Source organism: Cyanistes caeruleus, chromosome 4, assembly GCF_971803275.1.
Source record: "Cyanistes caeruleus chromosome 4, bCyaCae1.hap1.1, whole genome shotgun sequence".
NCBI lineage: Eukaryota > Metazoa > Chordata > Aves > Passeriformes > Paridae > Cyanistes > Cyanistes caeruleus.
Genome location: NC_141704.1, coordinates 9,640,392 through 9,658,196, shown reverse-complemented (window position 1 = coordinate 9,658,196; position 17,805 = coordinate 9,640,392). Strand labels below are relative to the sequence as shown.

General features: G+C 34.8%; 1 protein-coding gene across 10 annotated transcripts in view; it reads right to left on the bottom strand.

The window, feature by feature from the left end:
* The window catches only part of PCLO (piccolo presynaptic cytomatrix protein), a 314,517-nt gene that overhangs the window by 61,091 nt on the left and 235,621 nt on the right, over window positions 1-17,805 (bottom strand). For 5 of the 10 annotated variants that reach the window (XM_023919013.2, XM_023919014.2, XM_086886614.1 and 2 more), the window contains exons 14-19: window positions 15,389-15,439; window positions 14,434-14,564; window positions 13,261-13,287; window positions 9,781-9,874; window positions 3,718-3,789; window positions 963-1,143 (exon numbers count right to left, since the gene is read on the bottom strand). In XM_023919013.2, coding sequence (XP_023774781.2) covers window positions 963-1,143; window positions 3,718-3,789; window positions 9,781-9,874; window positions 13,261-13,287; window positions 14,434-14,564; window positions 15,389-15,439 — 556 coding nt within the window. Of the gene's footprint in view, window positions 1-859; window positions 1,144-3,717; window positions 3,790-9,780; window positions 9,875-13,260; window positions 13,288-14,433; window positions 14,565-15,388; window positions 15,440-17,805 lie in introns of those variants that run through there. The other 5 variants (XR_015286096.1, XM_086886612.1, XM_086886613.1 and 2 more) reach the window with 3 other exon arrangements.

Genomic DNA, 17,805 nt, shown 5'->3' with positions numbered 1-17,805 from the left:
TATACCACCTGTGAATTAACACTTCCTGTGCTGGTTCAAACTGGTGGAATGAAGGCATAATGTTTTCCACTTTCTATTCTCTAGTATGAAGTTAAGCAGCATCACCTACTCCAGTACCAAACACCTAGTGAATGCAAATCATTTTAACCTGAATAATGCCATCAGGAAAATCACAGCCTAACTTACAATATCTTCCATACTTACCTCTAATTAAGACAGACATATAGACATCAGTCCCTGGCAAAATGTTACACAGAGAAACAGAGAGGAGATGAAGCAGCATCTTGTCCCTCTGGGGCTCTCATCTGGATTGTAGATGGAATGTTTTTTGCTTTGACAGGACACATAATGTCTTTTAAGAGAGCACCTGTCCACAGACTACTTAGTATAAAAAAAAGAATTGGAGATAAATTTCTTGGAGCAGGAGACACTGAGATCAATTCTGCTTTTGTAAACATTGCTATATTTCTACTGTATCAGCTCTACTGCTTTCCAATACAACTTAGATGTGCTACAGTCCATTATCATTGACTGGAAATGCATATGCATTATTGCCGCATAATTGTTGCTCTATAAATAATTAACGTAGCATTTTTAGAAGAAAAAATATTCCATAGAATATTTAAGGAACATGAAAAATAAAAAGCTAAATATGTATTGTGTTTACCCAAGGCTCTCAAGAAAATGAAAAGGGCACAGAATCTATAGCAGATGTGCAAAGCACGTGGAGTCTGTATGCTGCTGTTTTAAGGACATAATTACCCAGTAAGCTGGCTGGCAAGATTGAGACAATTTAAGCCTTGTCTCCAACTAATTAATCAAAGAGATAAATACATTTGTAATAAAAATATATACAAAATTCATACCAGTATCTTTATTTTTCTATTAGAACTTACACATAGCAAAGGTTTACACATCATCTGGGAAAATATTTCATATCAGGTGCACCAAGCCATTCCTACCCTTGGAGGGGTCCGGGAATATTCCATGACTTCTGCTCTTGATGACAGATGGTTTTGGAGATTGCTGGCTACTCTTTTCAGAATGAGATTTCCCATGATCTATGTTTTCACTCTGTTCTTTAAGAGGATACCACCGAGGAGTGTTGTCAAGCTGAGAGATGCTGGATAACTCGATCAATACCTACAGATAAATCAGAGTATAATATATGGCCTGTAGCTGATCTATTAATGATTGCATACAGCAGAAGAGACTAGAGTTGTGTTGTCAAAAGCTGCAATCAAGTGTAAGAATGAAGGGTATAAGGCTGTGTGCTGACAGATTCAGAACTCTCTGAGCATGCTGTGACCCCAAACCCAGATTCAGGAGCATATTGGTGTGTCTGAACCAATATGTCTTCTCACCAGGACCTCAGCAGGAGCTACGGGCTGAGTCCTTTGGCTATGGCATAGCTCCACACAAAGATGACCGGGAAGTTTAGAGAGCAGCTTGTGAGCACTAGCTTGACAGCTACAGTAAAAAGACATTCTGCTTCTGTAAAGACATATTCTAATAGGAGAACCAAGCAGTATAATTTTTGCCTTTTATCAGTGCTTTTAAGAGGGAAAAAGTTGCATATTCATTTCTATTAAGGTTTTCAATAATATGAGATTCATGTTTCTCGAGTCTTTAAAAAATCCACATATGCAGAAGCATCAACAAAAAGAAAAAAACAGGGTTACTGTTGCACTTCACCAAAATAATAGAGTTCAACAGAGCATTTAGGCATCTAAACATTACTGAAGAAAAAAACAGAAGGGGCAACTGTAATGTGGGAATAAAAAAAAGAAACTGGCTAAAAAATACCCCAAACATTGTAGATAAAATTTGCTGTAAGCCACCTTCATTGTTAGCAAGACTTCTGTGAAATTTCTTTTAAAAAACAGAAGTTAAAAAAAAAGAGCAGTGACACCAATAAAGACTCTTCATCCCTCAATAAGCTTGCAGTTGAGGGGGCCAAGGGAAAGTACTGTAATGCATCACAGAGTCTGGAGGAAGGAAGGTCAAAAATAGCTTTGCATCTCGCTCTAAAATGAGGGGGTTAAAACTAATGTCAGGTAGGGAAGTTTTAGAACTGGTAGACAAATAAAATGTGCAATTACCTCAGGGAACAATGTTTTTGTCACTTTACAAGACCCTGAAAAAAAGAAAGCCTCTGCAAAGTTAGGGATAGGGAAGTCTCCTAACAACTGATTGTTTCTAGGTTAAAAGCCTTTTTTTCTTTCCATTTTTTTCCTTTTAGTATTATAGGTTGTCTATGATCTGGCTTGGTCTTTCTGGTTAGACCTATAATTAATCTAAACAGATGAACTAGCATGTTCCCTGTTGGGGTTTTTGGTCAAGCTTTGAAAATGACTTGGAAGATAGCCTGGCTGAGGATTGTTGCCAATAGCAGTGTAGGATGGGGGCTCTACTTTGTAGGGGGAGAGGTTTCACTTTCCATGGGTACGGAAATAATAATGTGCCACTTTTCTTCTGGGGCACACAAGTGCTGCTGGCTCTATTGAAGCAAGTCTTTGGGGCACAGTTTGGATATCCCACATCTGACGTTATGGTGCAGGATTCCTCTGGACATCATGATGTTGAGATACACTGGTTTTCTCCCTGAATAGCTGCTTTCACAATTTAAACAATAAATTAAATTAAAAAAAAAAAAAAAAAGAGTTCTAGAGGTTGAAGAAATTTTGAAGGGGAAAGGTTTAAATCTTCATGTAGAAGCAGTTGCTGGAGCATCTATTTTCTAAATATCATAAAAAATAAGGATGTAAATATTCAGTAAAGTCCTGCATTTGGAGAAACATGCTGAACTCAACAAGAATATGGACACAGTTTGCAGGAAATAAGCAATCATGTAGCAGCTTCCTATACATTTATTTTGGTAATTGTTCAAATAGTGACACTGATTGCTCAGTGTGGTAGTTACACAAAGGGGAAATGGAGATGAACTGTGTGGCTTTTTTTAAGAATTAAAGAGTAGAATGAGCCCAGATACTCTCAGTTACTCTGTATAAGTGATAGATTTTCCTGTGTTTCTGTTTCTAATTACAATCTTTATTTGTAATTACATCTTTAATTATTTTTATATCATAGTTATTGCTGGTAACTCTGTATTATACGTATATATGCTTGTTTATTTGTTTTTTAAAGAGAAAGCCTTCTACCCATGAGCACTCATTCATTATTAATTACATGATTAGATTTTGCCTTCAGTCATACTTTGGTAATGATATTACTATTTCAGAATGTTAAAAATGAGACTGATCAGCAAGACTAAATTGCTCATCCTTGAAGATACTTGTGCACATGTCAAAATATGGCCTGATGACAAAATTTAATCCTTTAATCATTTGCAAAGACTATTACCTCCTCAGCCCTCCTATGTTACGGTAAAATCAAGTCATCAGTCACAACAAGAACTTCCACTGGAGTCACTGTGAACATTGTTGCTATCTCACACTCAAAAAAAAGTATTAATTTTCAGCAAATTAAGATTTTGCTGGGTGCTAAATTAGCTTGGCCCCAATTAATCAAGAAAAAAGGGATATATCTTTCATGTCTAAATTAAAGAAATCATGACCATTTGTTATGAAGGCAACAGTAAAACTGGGATGTAAAAAAAAGTTTTACTTAACACATACACTATACCTTGAAAGAGAACAGTGTCCATATAACAGCCTTCAGTTATTACCAGTAGAGAGGAAGAAATGAAATACTCACTTCACCGAGGAAGTCATTTGAGGAGAATCTATCATAATCCCAAACAGTCACTTCCAGTGTTTTCTTTTTCAGCTGCAATTCAAGTAAAAGGATAATTAACCTCATAAACTTCAGATCAAGTCTTTATGGTGGTTTATATAGATAATTTCCTCCATGTATCCTTTTTCATAGGGATAGGTAGGCAATTTTCACCCTCTCATCAACCTTGTTCTGAGGAAAATAATTTGGTGCTATTATTTGTTATCAAGCCAGATGGGTTTGTGCTTGGCCCTGTTTTAGGAATTTCCACAAGTTGTTTTGGGTAGAATTTATGTCCACTACAAGAGTCAAACTGAATTTTAAGGCCCCATTTTTTGTTCCTGCAGCTTTTCTCATCATCAGAACTGTCTGAACTCAGACATCTGCCTGAAGTGCATTTGAGTGTGAATTTCAAATATATCATATCAAACACCCTATTTACAGAACCTCATCTGTGAAGACCAGGCTTTAATGCCTGCAGAATTCAGTGTAGTTAGTGAGAGTCTATAAGTGATCCAGGCATGTGGACAAGCTGTACTGTTGGGTATTAATGACAGCTGTCAAAACCCATTATCTGCAGATCTTGTTAAGCATGAGAGCTGTGTCAAGCACTCTCCTATAGGCCACAGTAAGAAACAAGTAATCTTTTTATATGACAAGAGACCACAAGACAGAGAAACTGTTGATCAAAGCAGTTAACCTTATTGTGAAAACTGACCTGAGTGTTTTTCCAGGGGGCTCTGAGGACAAGTAGAGGGAGGATTGATTACTGATTTTGCATGCTAGGACAAAAAGCTGTAAGGTGTCTGGAAAGGCAGTAATAAATTCATGTGGCTTGAAAGAAAGAAAGACAAAATCCTGTGGATTATCTGGAAAATCAGGCTGAGAAGTTATGAATGAAGAATGCAAGCATTACTGAGGAAAAGAGGAATTTTCATTTACTTGAATGAAAGAATTCAGAAGAATTCTTACGTGATAGTTGAGGTCGCCATTCTAACAGAAGCAACCTGTCGCTCACTGCTTTATTAACTGGCTGCTGGACACAGAGGGGCAGCAAAGGATCAAGACATTGCTCAAAATAAGCCATGCCAATTATGGTACACATTGCATATACTTGCAATGAAAGCACTCTGGGCTATTTACAGAACCACAGAATATTCTGAGTTGGGAGTGACTCACAAGAACCATCAAGTGGCTGGTTTGTACATCCAGGATGGACCCCACGACATTGGCATTATTAGCATCATGATCTCATCAATTTCCCTGCTTTGCCCCTTGGTTTAGTACAGCAACAGACTAAGACAGTTCCTAATAAATTGCCAATGCCTTTAAGTGATAATTTAATCTCATTACTATGTATTCAGAATATCATCTGCTCCCAACTAACTTTAGAAAAATGCGCAACTATGCAAAGCCAATGTCTATGAAAAGAAAATTTAAATCAGCATATCCTGGAAAGCCCACACAAAGGGGAATTAAACTATTTTTGGTATCAACAACATACTCTTTAAGCATGCAACAGCACAACTTGAAACCTAAGATATTTTTAAAAAATATTTAAGAGCAATTATTTAATCATTCTGGGTTTTTTCTTACATAATTAAGCAATATTCTTCTTAAACATTCTTTTAAAAATATCCTGCAAAAATGAAAATTAAATTTGAACAAAAAGATTATTTTTTGAATATTGGTTACAGAATATTTCTAAAGCTGATTTCCTTGAATGAATAAAACCTTTTCTTTGCTGTTCCAAGACACTATTGGAACAGCAACATGAAGAATAATCTGAAAATTGAGCTGAGCATCCTTTGGTCCATGACGCTTTTGGCTTCCTGGATGATACAATTTTCTGCTAGGTGCTAAATTAAATATATGTATTTTTACCAACTAAAAAAGGGATAGCACAAATACATTTCAGAAATGTATTGTCACCATTGTTGCTATTTTGAGAGGGGATTTCTTCTTGGTGACTGTGCAAGGACAGAGAGAAGAATGTATAGATCCAGGAAATGGGGAAAAAAACCCCTAAGGTTTAAAGAATTTTTGGTAGAAAGGGGAAAATAGAAGAGATTTTTCAAGTAACTGCAGCCATACTTTGATAACTTCTTCTCAATAGTGTGATAATAAAACTGTGATGAAAAATTACAGTACTCTATACTTTGCAAAATCTATTTTAAGCCTTTTAGATTAATAAAGCTTTTATAAAATATTATGACAATGAAAAATCATGGAAATACCTCTAGTAGGCAGAGTGCATGAAATGAGTTTCAAAGCAGAGGAAAATCTACTTTTCTGAAGATATATCTATGTACCACTATGGTGGCAAAGTGCACTAAATGGTTGCTGATTTTCAAAGCAGACATTTTACCATCACAGCAATGTAGGACTCTGCCTTATATCAATCAGTTTTAGGTTGTGAATCCTTAAGTTCAGATGTTCATCAGGAATATAACAGACAGATATACTGAAATGGGTTGCAGGAACCCTCTATGTGTCTGACCATGGCTTTCTGCAAGTGGACAATGGAAATGAGTGCCACTAAAGTAGGAATGCAGTTTCTGCATGTTGCAAACATCATCTGAGTTCCAAACATACCCTGAAGAAAGTGTTGTCAAACAATTACTGATTTCAGCCTTAACATTGTAGAAGAAAAAATAACAATAAAACAAAATAAATAAAAATCCATCTAGAAGCATATTACTGTATGTGAACTCCAGTTATCTTTAGGCTGTCTATTGGCAGCCATATTTAAAAAAAAATTAAGGAATTTGAAGAACAGCCAATGTGAAAAATCTTGGCTCTTATGGAAGGCATAACCAACCCCACAGGTACAGACGGGCTTGTTTCTGCTTTTAAATGTCTGGAAATTATGGATAGTGTCTGCCTCTGTAGCTAAATATGCACTACTTAAAATATTTAACACATATTACTTGAAAATTTCATACTAGGATTTGAATTAGGAAAGAAGTATTTTTAATGCAGCTTGTTTTTCCTCTATGTTAAAAGCATATTACTATAATTATTTCAGAAATAATACTAAATACTGTAATTTCAGTCAGGATGTTTGATGAGTAGAAATTATTGTAATCCATTACACTTTTTTTTTTTACATTCATATTTAACATTTTATTCTTCTTTTCTTTATATTGATGTACTTTGTTATGTGGGAGGACAAAAAGACTTTGTATATACATTTAGGAACTTTCTTTTGTCCTAGATATCAAGATTTAAATACCAACAGCTTACTGATGCATACAAAAGATTTCATTACTTTTGGAAATAAGACATTGGCTTCCACATCACTCCAGGATTTTGAAAATATTCTTTTTTCTAAATATATTACCTTCAAATTACAAACATAAGTTACAGCAAAACTATTTGCTTTATGGAATTATTTCATATAAGTAAATTTTTCTCTTTGCTTTTTGGCAAGTAAGAGACTGAGGCAAAGAAAGCCCCACCTTACAGTATGGTCATGCAGTATGGCCTCACCAGCAACAGAACTTTTATCATCTTCTCCTTAAATGATTCTAATGCTTTTTTTCTTGCTCTGAGTGGGTATTGGACTTGGGTTCACAATTACTGCAAAACTTTTGCAATATTTGTACTCAGTATTCCTCTCAAATTGCAACTATTTCCACTTTATTTCTTGACAAAACCCTTAAATTACTAAATATTCAGTTTAATTTATTTTTTCTCTAACTGTCAAAGTAATATTTGCTATAAATGTGATAAAACTAATCATTATGACCTTGAAAAACTCTGTTTCATTTCAAAGAGTGATCTATTTTCCATAATTATTTTCACTTTAATTTCATCTAGTTTATGAAAGAGAAAGGAAAATAAAAAATTGTACAAGCAGCTAAAGTCTAGACAGTGACGTTAAAAGACCTATATTAGGAAATATTTAATAATACTTATTTTCTGTCTGCAAGCAAGGCATGCTTTGATGGAGAGAAAAAAGCATGGGGGAAAAGAAATGTTTCTTTGAAGAAATATTATTTATAAAAATTCATGAATTTATGTTTGAATGTGACTGCTAACTCTGTGTAACAGTGTGTGCTTGTGTAACAGTTCTGTTTGGTGAACAGAACACTCATTCTCAGTCCAATGCAATTATTGTCTTGTATTTCTATTTATATCTGTAGTTATTTTGAAATACAGATTTGTGAGAGTTGAGTACAAATAGTGGTCTCTTACATGGTGAGAGTTCTTCAGACTTATCATCAGCATTGAATTATTTCTGATTTGGAAATGTGGTTTGCTGTAGATTCTCTAAGTCAGGAATTTTGTAAGAGAAAAGTCACACACACTGGTATCTTAGCAGTAGATACAAGCCATGGAAAGGTATGGAAGTAAACAGTGTTCTCTGCACACAATTCTGTGTGACAAGACACCAAAATATAAAAGATATGTGGTAAAGATATGAAGTTTACACACTTAAAACCATAAACACTGCATAACAGTCTCAGAAGAAGGGAAAAGGAGGAGATTTGCAAATAGAAAGCAAAAATGTAAAGCATTCAACATACAAAGTAAAATTTCATCAAACACTGGTCCAAATACTGACATCAAAGATCTAAGATTTTTTTATCATTAAAATAAGTGTCAGAGAAATCTTAGATTGCCGTTTGCAAAGCACCAAGCAGCCATTGAATTTACAACACCCCAGAACTCTTAATAACAGCTCTGTGACATGCCACAGCAGAACCCACAAGCAAATTAAGAAAGCTGAAGAATCTTTCTTAGATGAAAAGCTGAGTTTGGAAATATTGTAAAGACTTATCAAACCCTTTGGCCAATCCAAGAAGATTTTGGGTTTATATTGCACCTAGGCAAACATTGCTGTTTTTTGGTTTTTTTTCTGAAGCTTTAATTGTCAAATAGCTATCATTTATAAGTCTGCATGAAGCAGTGAGAAAACCCATAAAACCACAGCACCACCTCTGAAGTAAATCTGAGCTACTGCCTGTTAAGCCTGCACATGTAGATCACATGAGCAACAAGGCAAATCCCTCTGTGGGAAGGGTTTTGTTCCATGCAAAAATGAGTATCTTAATCTACCTTCCTCTCAATGAACGAGAAGAAAGAAAAACTCAATTTTAAATTGGGAAGATTGTATTGAGGTCTTGGGGTTGTGATGGAGAAGAATATTAAAAGCATTGGGAAAACTATTCGCTGAAGAGCCTGGTTATTCTGGGCTTTTTAAAAAGTACTGAAAGATTAAATGGCATTGTAAAGTGAAGTTGAAAGTATCAAGAACAAAACAGAAATAAAGGCAAAAAGCTTCAGGATCGCATGCAAATCCAGTACTCTATAAAACATACTTCATAATTTTAAAAAAAATGAACTGATCATTATTTGCCCATTATATCTTTTTCAAGTTGGTAAAAAGTCCTTTATGAGGAGAGCTGGAGGAGTGGAGGACTCAATTGCTCCATACTGCTTCAGAAGCACAGTTGGAGTTAGGAAGCCACCAAGAAACAGAGAAGACTCTGCAGACATCCTTCCCAGATGTGAGTTAAATATTTCTATGACAAGGAAATAAAATATCTTCTAATTTTTTTTCATATGATTCATATCTCAATATATTGATATAAATTGCTGATAAATCTAAAATATCTATCTACATTTTATAAATATTTTAATATAAAAATGGTAGGAAATGTGCTTTGTGTAAGTTTACATGGCTTTTGGAACAAAGAGTGATTGCATCTACTTCAGAAACTTATGTATTAATTTATTCCCTTATTAATTTATTCCATTATAATTTTTTTTTAATTGTCATATCTGTACCTATAACGTGATTATGAATGTAATCTCCACAAATTACCAATTTAATGAGTAGAAGGGCAAGAGAAGTGTAATTCCATTGTAAGCTCTATCAGAGGCAAGGAAAGAATTCCGAATTTCTCCTAAATCTGGCAAGATTTTTCCAGGGGGTCAGAGAATTGCCAGCAGCACTGCTCCCTTCACAGTGAGCACTGCAGACCATGCAAATAATAAAGCAACAAATAGCACTGAAGAGCAGCACCAGTCACGCACCTGCTCCATGGAGATATTTTTGTAAATGACTGTCTGATTCCACTCAGGATTCAAGCTTTTCTGTATGTACTTAGTTCTCCGCTTGTACTCAGCACTGAATTTGAACAAAAGAACAAAACATTACATTAGTGATCTTTTGTTTCTTTCTGCTTTAATACAAAAGAAACACAAAACCACCAACAAACTAAAAACCAGAAAAAGAAAAGGACTGTATCTCCCATTTCTGCAAGAATTCAGGGTTATGAGAGGACAATGAAAGCCTTTGGGATGTTTTCTTTGGTATGCTTTTCTGAGATAGTTTTTAAAACATCTCCTGACTCATTCAGCAGGCTTGCTCTGCCTAAAACCATTTCAAGATAAAGTATCAGTCAGCACATGCACATAGACTTCGTCCTCTCATTGTAGGTACTGGGCTCTGATTCTAAATTGTGGTGATAATGCATTGATTTCTTTTCCATGACCCATTAGCACTTTAAAGCAGCACAGATTCATTATATTTATAGGCTGAAATCTCTAATTACAGGAATTCCATCTCACAAACACATTTAATGAATGCCATAAAGTAACCAATATCCTGTTAATGATTGAAATACTAATTTCGTATTGATCCTGTTCACTGCCTATCCTCTAACTGTACTGGAAAGAAACATAAAAGGGCATCAGGATCACAACTTTTTTTTTTTGTCAATAGCCAAGAACAAAGGTTTGCCTGCATAATCTATTTTTAAAAGGATTCACTAATGCTTTATATTGTACTTTACATTTCCTGAGTGTGGAGAAAGCAATATACTAATCTTAAACAGAACATGGATTCATCTAGCTCTGTGAGCTTTGATGTTAGATTTGCTTTCATTCCAATTTTAATTTAACATAAATTTTAATGGGCAACTCAAAAAAACTGGGTAGGAGAACATGAGAATCTTTTAATACTTTGAAAAACCCACAAGATTTAAGGTAAAGAAACTCTTTTTGTCAATCTGCCTGTATATATCTGCTACATCTAATACAAAACAAAATGTTCCCAGGACTGTTCTCCAGCACTAAGACAAATGGCACAAAATAACTTGTATATGCCATATTAGACTCCTTTGTGGTTCCCCTACAATAACTTTTGGTAGTGTTCTATTCTCACTTCTGAATTAACTGTTTTGGTTCACAGTGTGGCATGGTCCCAGACCTAATGTACTAATTCCTTTCATATGAGATAAACTGAGAAGGATCACTCAGGAAGACATTTAATCAGCCAGTCACTAATGATGTGCCATACCTGGTACCAGGTTGGAACAGTTCTGATTTATGGTTATGTGAAAGATACACGAGCTTTACTGGCACACATATGTCGATATTGGGACTTCAGCACCAGCAGTTTCACTCTATAAACTCAATTTTTCTGTGCAGTGATCTAATTAATCTGGGTTGCAGAGTGGCTTTATTCTCCAAAATGGGGTGGCTCTATTCAAGATTCCTACTAGCCTGATATCTCGAAGTGAAAGGGATTTGCAGCTATTTTTCCTCTCATTTTTTCATCTAGTCCTTCTATGTCTTTCCACTTCTATTTTTGGAAATCTTGCTATCCACTGTATTTCAGTTTATTGAAAAATGTGAAGAGTTTCAGGACCTGTGAAACAAAGTATCTGTTCACCTCTGTTTATGAAAAGAAAGCAGCAGCTCTCCAGAGTTCAGTGAGTTCTATCAGCAATAGCACAGAATGGTAAGGGTGATTTAAAATCTAGGGGGACCAAGAGCATATGAAAAAGAACCTTAAACAAATCTACTTCTTTGCATATCTTGTAAAGAAAGCTGGATCCATTTTGAAACGAGATTTTGATGGCAAATAGTATTAAGTACTATTAAAAAAATTGTAAAAATTGTTGAAATTGTAAAGCACCTTAGTAGCATTCTTTTCCCACACTCTGGTATGAGAAAAGCATCCCCTACCTAGAACATCCTGTTTAGATTTCCTATGACCTACTGGTTTTGGGGACTGACATACTTTCATTTCTTGAAGAAAGGGGGAAAGAATCCTTTGTGCACTTGGCCAAGAAAACGACGCTAACATTCCCTTTCTCTCTTGGATCTCCTTTTGCAATAGCAGAACTTCATCACCTTTTCAAACTTCTTTTTTGAAGTATGTGAGAAGGTGATTCATGCAGTGTTGAGTTCAGAGCTTGCAAAAGATGAAATTGTTAACATGGCAGTTCTGAAATATTTCCAGTGAAGTCCATGGAATATTTGGATCTAAACTGTAAGGGTGAGCTGAACTCACATCCGTGTAATCTGTGGTCTGTGTCTGTTGCAGAGGGAGACAGGAGACCTTCACCTCTCCTAGGGAGGTGCAGAACCAGGCTAAACTGGATGGCAGATGAAGGTTTCTAGGCCTCTGAAGGGAAGGATCTGGCAAATACATCAAGTTCATAGTACTGATTCCCCCCAGTAATTAATGGATTAACAATTAACTGATTAACAATTAACAGATTAACAACTATCAGATTAACAGATGAAGATGCTTTAATAAAATGCAATCATTAAACCAATCATTTGTATGTCACTTACTATGAAATAATTTGCATTTGAAATTCAAAGAGTATACTGTGTGAAAAAATAGAAACTCCTTTATTTTTATTTTCTCTCTGATTCCTAAATTATAATTTATTAATATATAATACATTGTATTAAGTACAATGAAAGAAGCATAATAGAATGTGTTAAAATGTGTAATAGAATATACATATGAAATGTGTAATTTTAACACATTAATTGAATAATGTTAGCAATTAAAAAAGAGACAGATGATAGAAATCTGTTTATTGGAATTAATCTGCTCACTTGTTTAGTCAGGGTATTACTTTTAAACAAATTTAAAACTGGGGTTGGAATATTTCTTATGTGCTTAGCTTGGGCTGATATTAGCATATGTTGAGAATTGGGCTTTGCCTTATTTTTCCAGGACAAACAAAGCACTCCTAATTTCAATAATTAATTTTTAAGTTTGTTTACCATAAATAACCACTTATATGGTCAAGCAGATTTCACTGTCCATCTGGGCAATTATTTAGAATTATACCTGGCTTTAAAGTCTATACACTGTGCAAGAAAATAGAGAAAAATATTCCATTTCTTTACCAAACAGAACATTCTTCTCTTTGCAGTAACACCATTCAAAATCTTGATACAGGTTCACAGTTAATTATTTTTCAGCTTTCAGTGAGTGAGAATGAAGTTTTAGATATCTCTGAACTAAATTCTTCAAAAGACATTTTGCTTGTTTTCAGAGTTTGGCCTTAGAATAATCACCAAGGAGCATTAACTACTTGTTTCCAGCTCCTCAAAATGACCTAATCAGTAAATGAAAAACAAAACCATACCACAGTTTCATGCCATCAGAACTCAAGAGAAAACTGTAGTTCTATGTACAGGCTCATTGTCCCATTCATGCATACAAAAAAAGAAAGAATAAAGTTGGAAGATAGTACACTCTACCTGGCGTTTTGGACAACCATGACTTGTCTGCATATCCAGAATTTACAGAGTTAGGAACGCAGAGGAAGCAGTGTAAGAGAAAATGAGAACAGATGGAAGAAAACATGAATAATGGGTAGTTTCTAGTATCAGAATCAAAGGAAATAGAGGTATTAGGAAGAATAGGAAGTATAATATGGACTGAATTACAAATAAAAGTTATTCAGGAGCAACCCAAGTTTCTACTTTCAGAAACAAGCCTGGGATTTTAAGAAGCTCTGCTTTTTGATAATTCCCTTAAGGCACAAGTAACATGCAAAACTGTAACAGTGGCATGTTTTAAAATAATCAAAACTAAAATCCAAACTAAAATCCAATTCTTTGTAACTTAGTCAACAAGTTTAAACTTTAGATATATCTACTGCATCACTGAAATCAGCAGCAGTATTGTAACTATGTATTCTTATGCATTCTCTGTATACTTGACATTCTGTAACATTAGGGCAAAAAATAGTTATAATATTGCTGATACAGAAACATATCTTTTAAAGGAGGTAATAATGAGCTATTTGTAATTACAGAGTCAAAAAAACCAGTGATCTGTGAAAAAGTGATTAGTGACTTGTACAGTCATTAGACACTAAATTAGTGGTGTTTCCAAAACATTATCTTCACTCTTAAAAAAAGTGCCATAAAATACATATGGAGAGATTTTTTTTCTGACCACTATTTTTTTGGATCTTGTATTATACTTTAACCTTAAATTTATCTCAGGTACTTTAATTTTGCTAGTTTGCAAATCAATCCCAAATTCAGGTTTTGTTAGCTGAAGTAACCATTCCATGCTAAACTTAACATGCAGCTTTCTGAATTTCAGAAATTATTGCATCTATTTAGTACATTTCCATTGAGACTGTTGCTACTTCAAATATTTTTATATGTACTGTAATTTTTAAAAGCAAACACATACACACACAAAAGTATATTTACAGTAATGATCATACCATTCCTAAGGTGACTAGAAAAGTATATATATTCTCCTGGGAATAGGATCTGACTGTATTAAAAATCCACAGTTTTTTCTGGTGTTGCACCTGGATTTTCTATAGCAATAACTCATATTTCTGTTTATTAATGACATGTAGAAGACCTAACCTGAAAGGAAGTTCAAGTTAAAATTTGTCCTACACTTACCCTCTCCCTGGAAGAAGATAAACTTTAACAAAGGGGTCCGAATAGCCATTGTTGTCTCTGGGAGCAAGGTTTCTTGCCTGAAGGATGTGGATGATAAGGTTGCCAAGGTGTTTGTCATAGCTGATTTGAAGCTAGTGAATGCATTAAAACACAGTAGGATTATTTGTTACTTTTACTTTCTGAGTGATTTAATATCCCCTAAACACTTTGAATAAAATGAGATTTAGACCTCTATGTTCCCTCCAAATAAACACATTTCAGAAATTTCTGTCTTTCTTTCCTGACTAGAATGAGATACTAGATTATCACATTGGACTTTGAAAAAAAGGGAAACACCCATATTCCAATCAGGAAAGAGCAAAGGAAATTTGAACCCTTGATATTATTCTGATATATACACATGCCAGTTTATTGAGTGCTAATTACACACATCCTATCTATTTGGAGGTCAAGTCTGACAAGATTGTTATAATACTATGGAAAGGCTCTTAGTAACAATATAGAAAAGAGGTTAATCAAGGAGGAAAAAAAAACCCCAAAATCTATAGGAAGTTAGGCTTCAGTTGTTCTGCTATTCTCTTTGGGAGTGTTTTAAAAGGATGAAGTCAATTTACAAAAGGGACAACCATAAACTTGGTATGGCATGGAAACAAATACACTGCACTGTTTTTAAGGAAAACCACAGTAAATTGCCTAAGATTAAGGAATAGAATGAATTTAACTATCCTTTTAGATCCTTTGGGAACTGCAGCATTTTCCATTCTTCTGGTTGTACTTCATAATCCAAGGTTAAAGACAGGTGAAAAAATCAAGCACTGACTTACATTAATGACATATTAAGGGATTGGAGTTGAATAAGAAATAAGTTGATGGAGATAGTTTTCTGCAAACTTATTTCATGGAAAAACACATCCAGTATCAACAACAATTTAAACAGCAAAAACTACATATTTACCTGTATTTCTCCAGTGATTGGATGGGAAGCAGGCTTTGTAGTTTCCGTAGGCTGCCAGATTAAAAATACATAGGTTTTCAAAGTTAACTTTTTTAACAGGTGTAGTTTATACTGCTGTATTGCCACAAATTTTAAAATAAACCTGTCTGTAGTTGTTACAATCAAAATTAATGGTTATGTATTTCAACAGAATCCAAAGTCCAGCCCTGCCATTTTGATGAGGCTTTTATGGAGGTACAGAATCAAACAACTTCAACACCAAATCTTTACAGTCCGAGCAGACAAGGAGGCATGGGGAGAAAAAAACACATAGAATTAACATTGTCTAATAAATATGAATACTGTCAAGAGAAAGAAAGGAGCATGCCAAATTAACACAGCCATATATTTCTGTCAATATGATGCAGAGAGAGGCAAAAGTTACTCTAATTTAAGCTGAGTTTAGGTGAAAGTGGGTAGAAAGAGTGGAAATAGTACTAAAACTAAGTGATGGGTGTAAGTGGATTATAGAGTTGCAAGCCACCTCACAATGAAGTCTTTTATTTTATTCTGTGTTTTATGATAGTCAATTCAGCTGCAACACTTCAAATTCCTCCCCACACTTTCTGTAACACAAAACTTAAATTTTCTGTCCTCACGTTCCTCTCTCTTTTATCATTACTTTTGTCTAGGTTTTTGACAAAATGCAATAGAATCCTTAATGTTTCCCTCTGCCTTTTTTTGTTCCTCCTGTTTGTTGCTGGAAAATAATATCAGCACTTGATTAGAATCCTGAACTCACAAGAATATGCTGTTCTGTTAAACATGAGCAGCCTTGAGCCGCTCTGGACCAGCCTCTAATCTGCAAGCCATCAGTCAAGCAAGAAAGCTCTGTTTCTGTAGTAGGATTTGAATATTTTTGCATCCTCTCCATATCTTCTTCCTTGGTTGGTGCAAAAAACAAAAGGTGCAAACAAGGACAAACTTACTGTTCTCTGGAGACTTGTCTGGAAGCCCTCATTTCCTATTCCTCCAGATGTGAGCAGATGCCTGACATTATTCCATGTAATTCACATTTCAATCACTTTCTGAGAAGAGTAAAACCCACCTGCCTCTTTTATGCTGCCCTACACTTCAAGAAAATCTTCCAAGGCTCTTTTAAGATGCTGGACACCAACTGCTTTAAAGTAGATCAGTGAAGTGCCCACATTTCCTGCAGCACAGCATGAAGTTAAGGTGATGCACTCCACTTTTCAGGTTTGTGTTGAAGAAACATCCTCTCAATCAGTCAGATCCCCACATGAGAAAATGACTCAAAAAATCTCAGCTAAAGAGTATCACAATGAAAACACAGGAGTAAAGTAGACCACACTGTCTTGTGTGGCCTTATTCTTGTTTGGTTTCCTGCTTTACCTTGCCTTCTAGATGTGTTTCTTTATGAGCACAAGCTTTACCAGGAAAAAAGAAAACAACAAACCAAACCAAAAACCATTAACAACAAGAAAAACACAACAAAAATAAACAAAAAAGCAAAAAACCCAAATCAAACTTAATTTGTCTGTAAATGCATTTGCATATGAAAAATAATTCTCATGAAAAATTTTGTAATCAGCTTCTTTTGGTAGCTTACAGAGCTTTTAAGGAAGTTTAATCCATCCAAGAGCTAAAATAAGTCATCAATAGTGTATAAAATGTTCTGAATCTGAAATGAAATTTTAGATTGATAGCAAAATACTCCTAAAACTTGTTAGGTCCTTGACAAGATTATTCAGACTGTGAATTTCACTTCTTTTGCCAAAACAGGGAGCTACCTGAGCACCATGCAATCTTTCAAAGTAGGGCATTAATGGCTTATATTTCTCATACTTTACCTCTCCAAATGGATTTTATTATACTTAATAGTTCTGACCTCAGGCTGTACTAGCACTGACAATACTGACAACACCAAAAATAGCTTGGAGCTAGCTGTGCTGTGGCTACAAAATCACTGCCAGATAGTTTAAATGCTCTCATTTTTTATGAGTTAGAATAGCAAGAATAATGAGTTTGCTCACTTCAAATGTCGTGTAATATGGAATGTATGAGTATGGATAATGTAGGAGGAGTTCATAGAGAAGGGAATGGACATGATGAATTTGTATTGAGACTTCCAAAGGTGGTTAAGGTGTAGTTTGTAGAGTGGAGTCTTTAGAAATAAATGTGCACTTTTATGCTTCATATAATTGCTGAATCATATCATTTACAAGGCTGTGATTCAATGCATTAAATATTCTGTTTTCTCTGATGTCAGCAAATCTAAAACTGATCTTGAAGAATTACCCACATATTTTAAAGAAATGTGAAAAATTTAGGCTGAAAGAGACCTCTCAAGCTCAGAGCTGGGCTAACTTTGAAGCTGGTTCCATACTGAGAGGCAGAGGTGCAAAAAATTGTCTTTC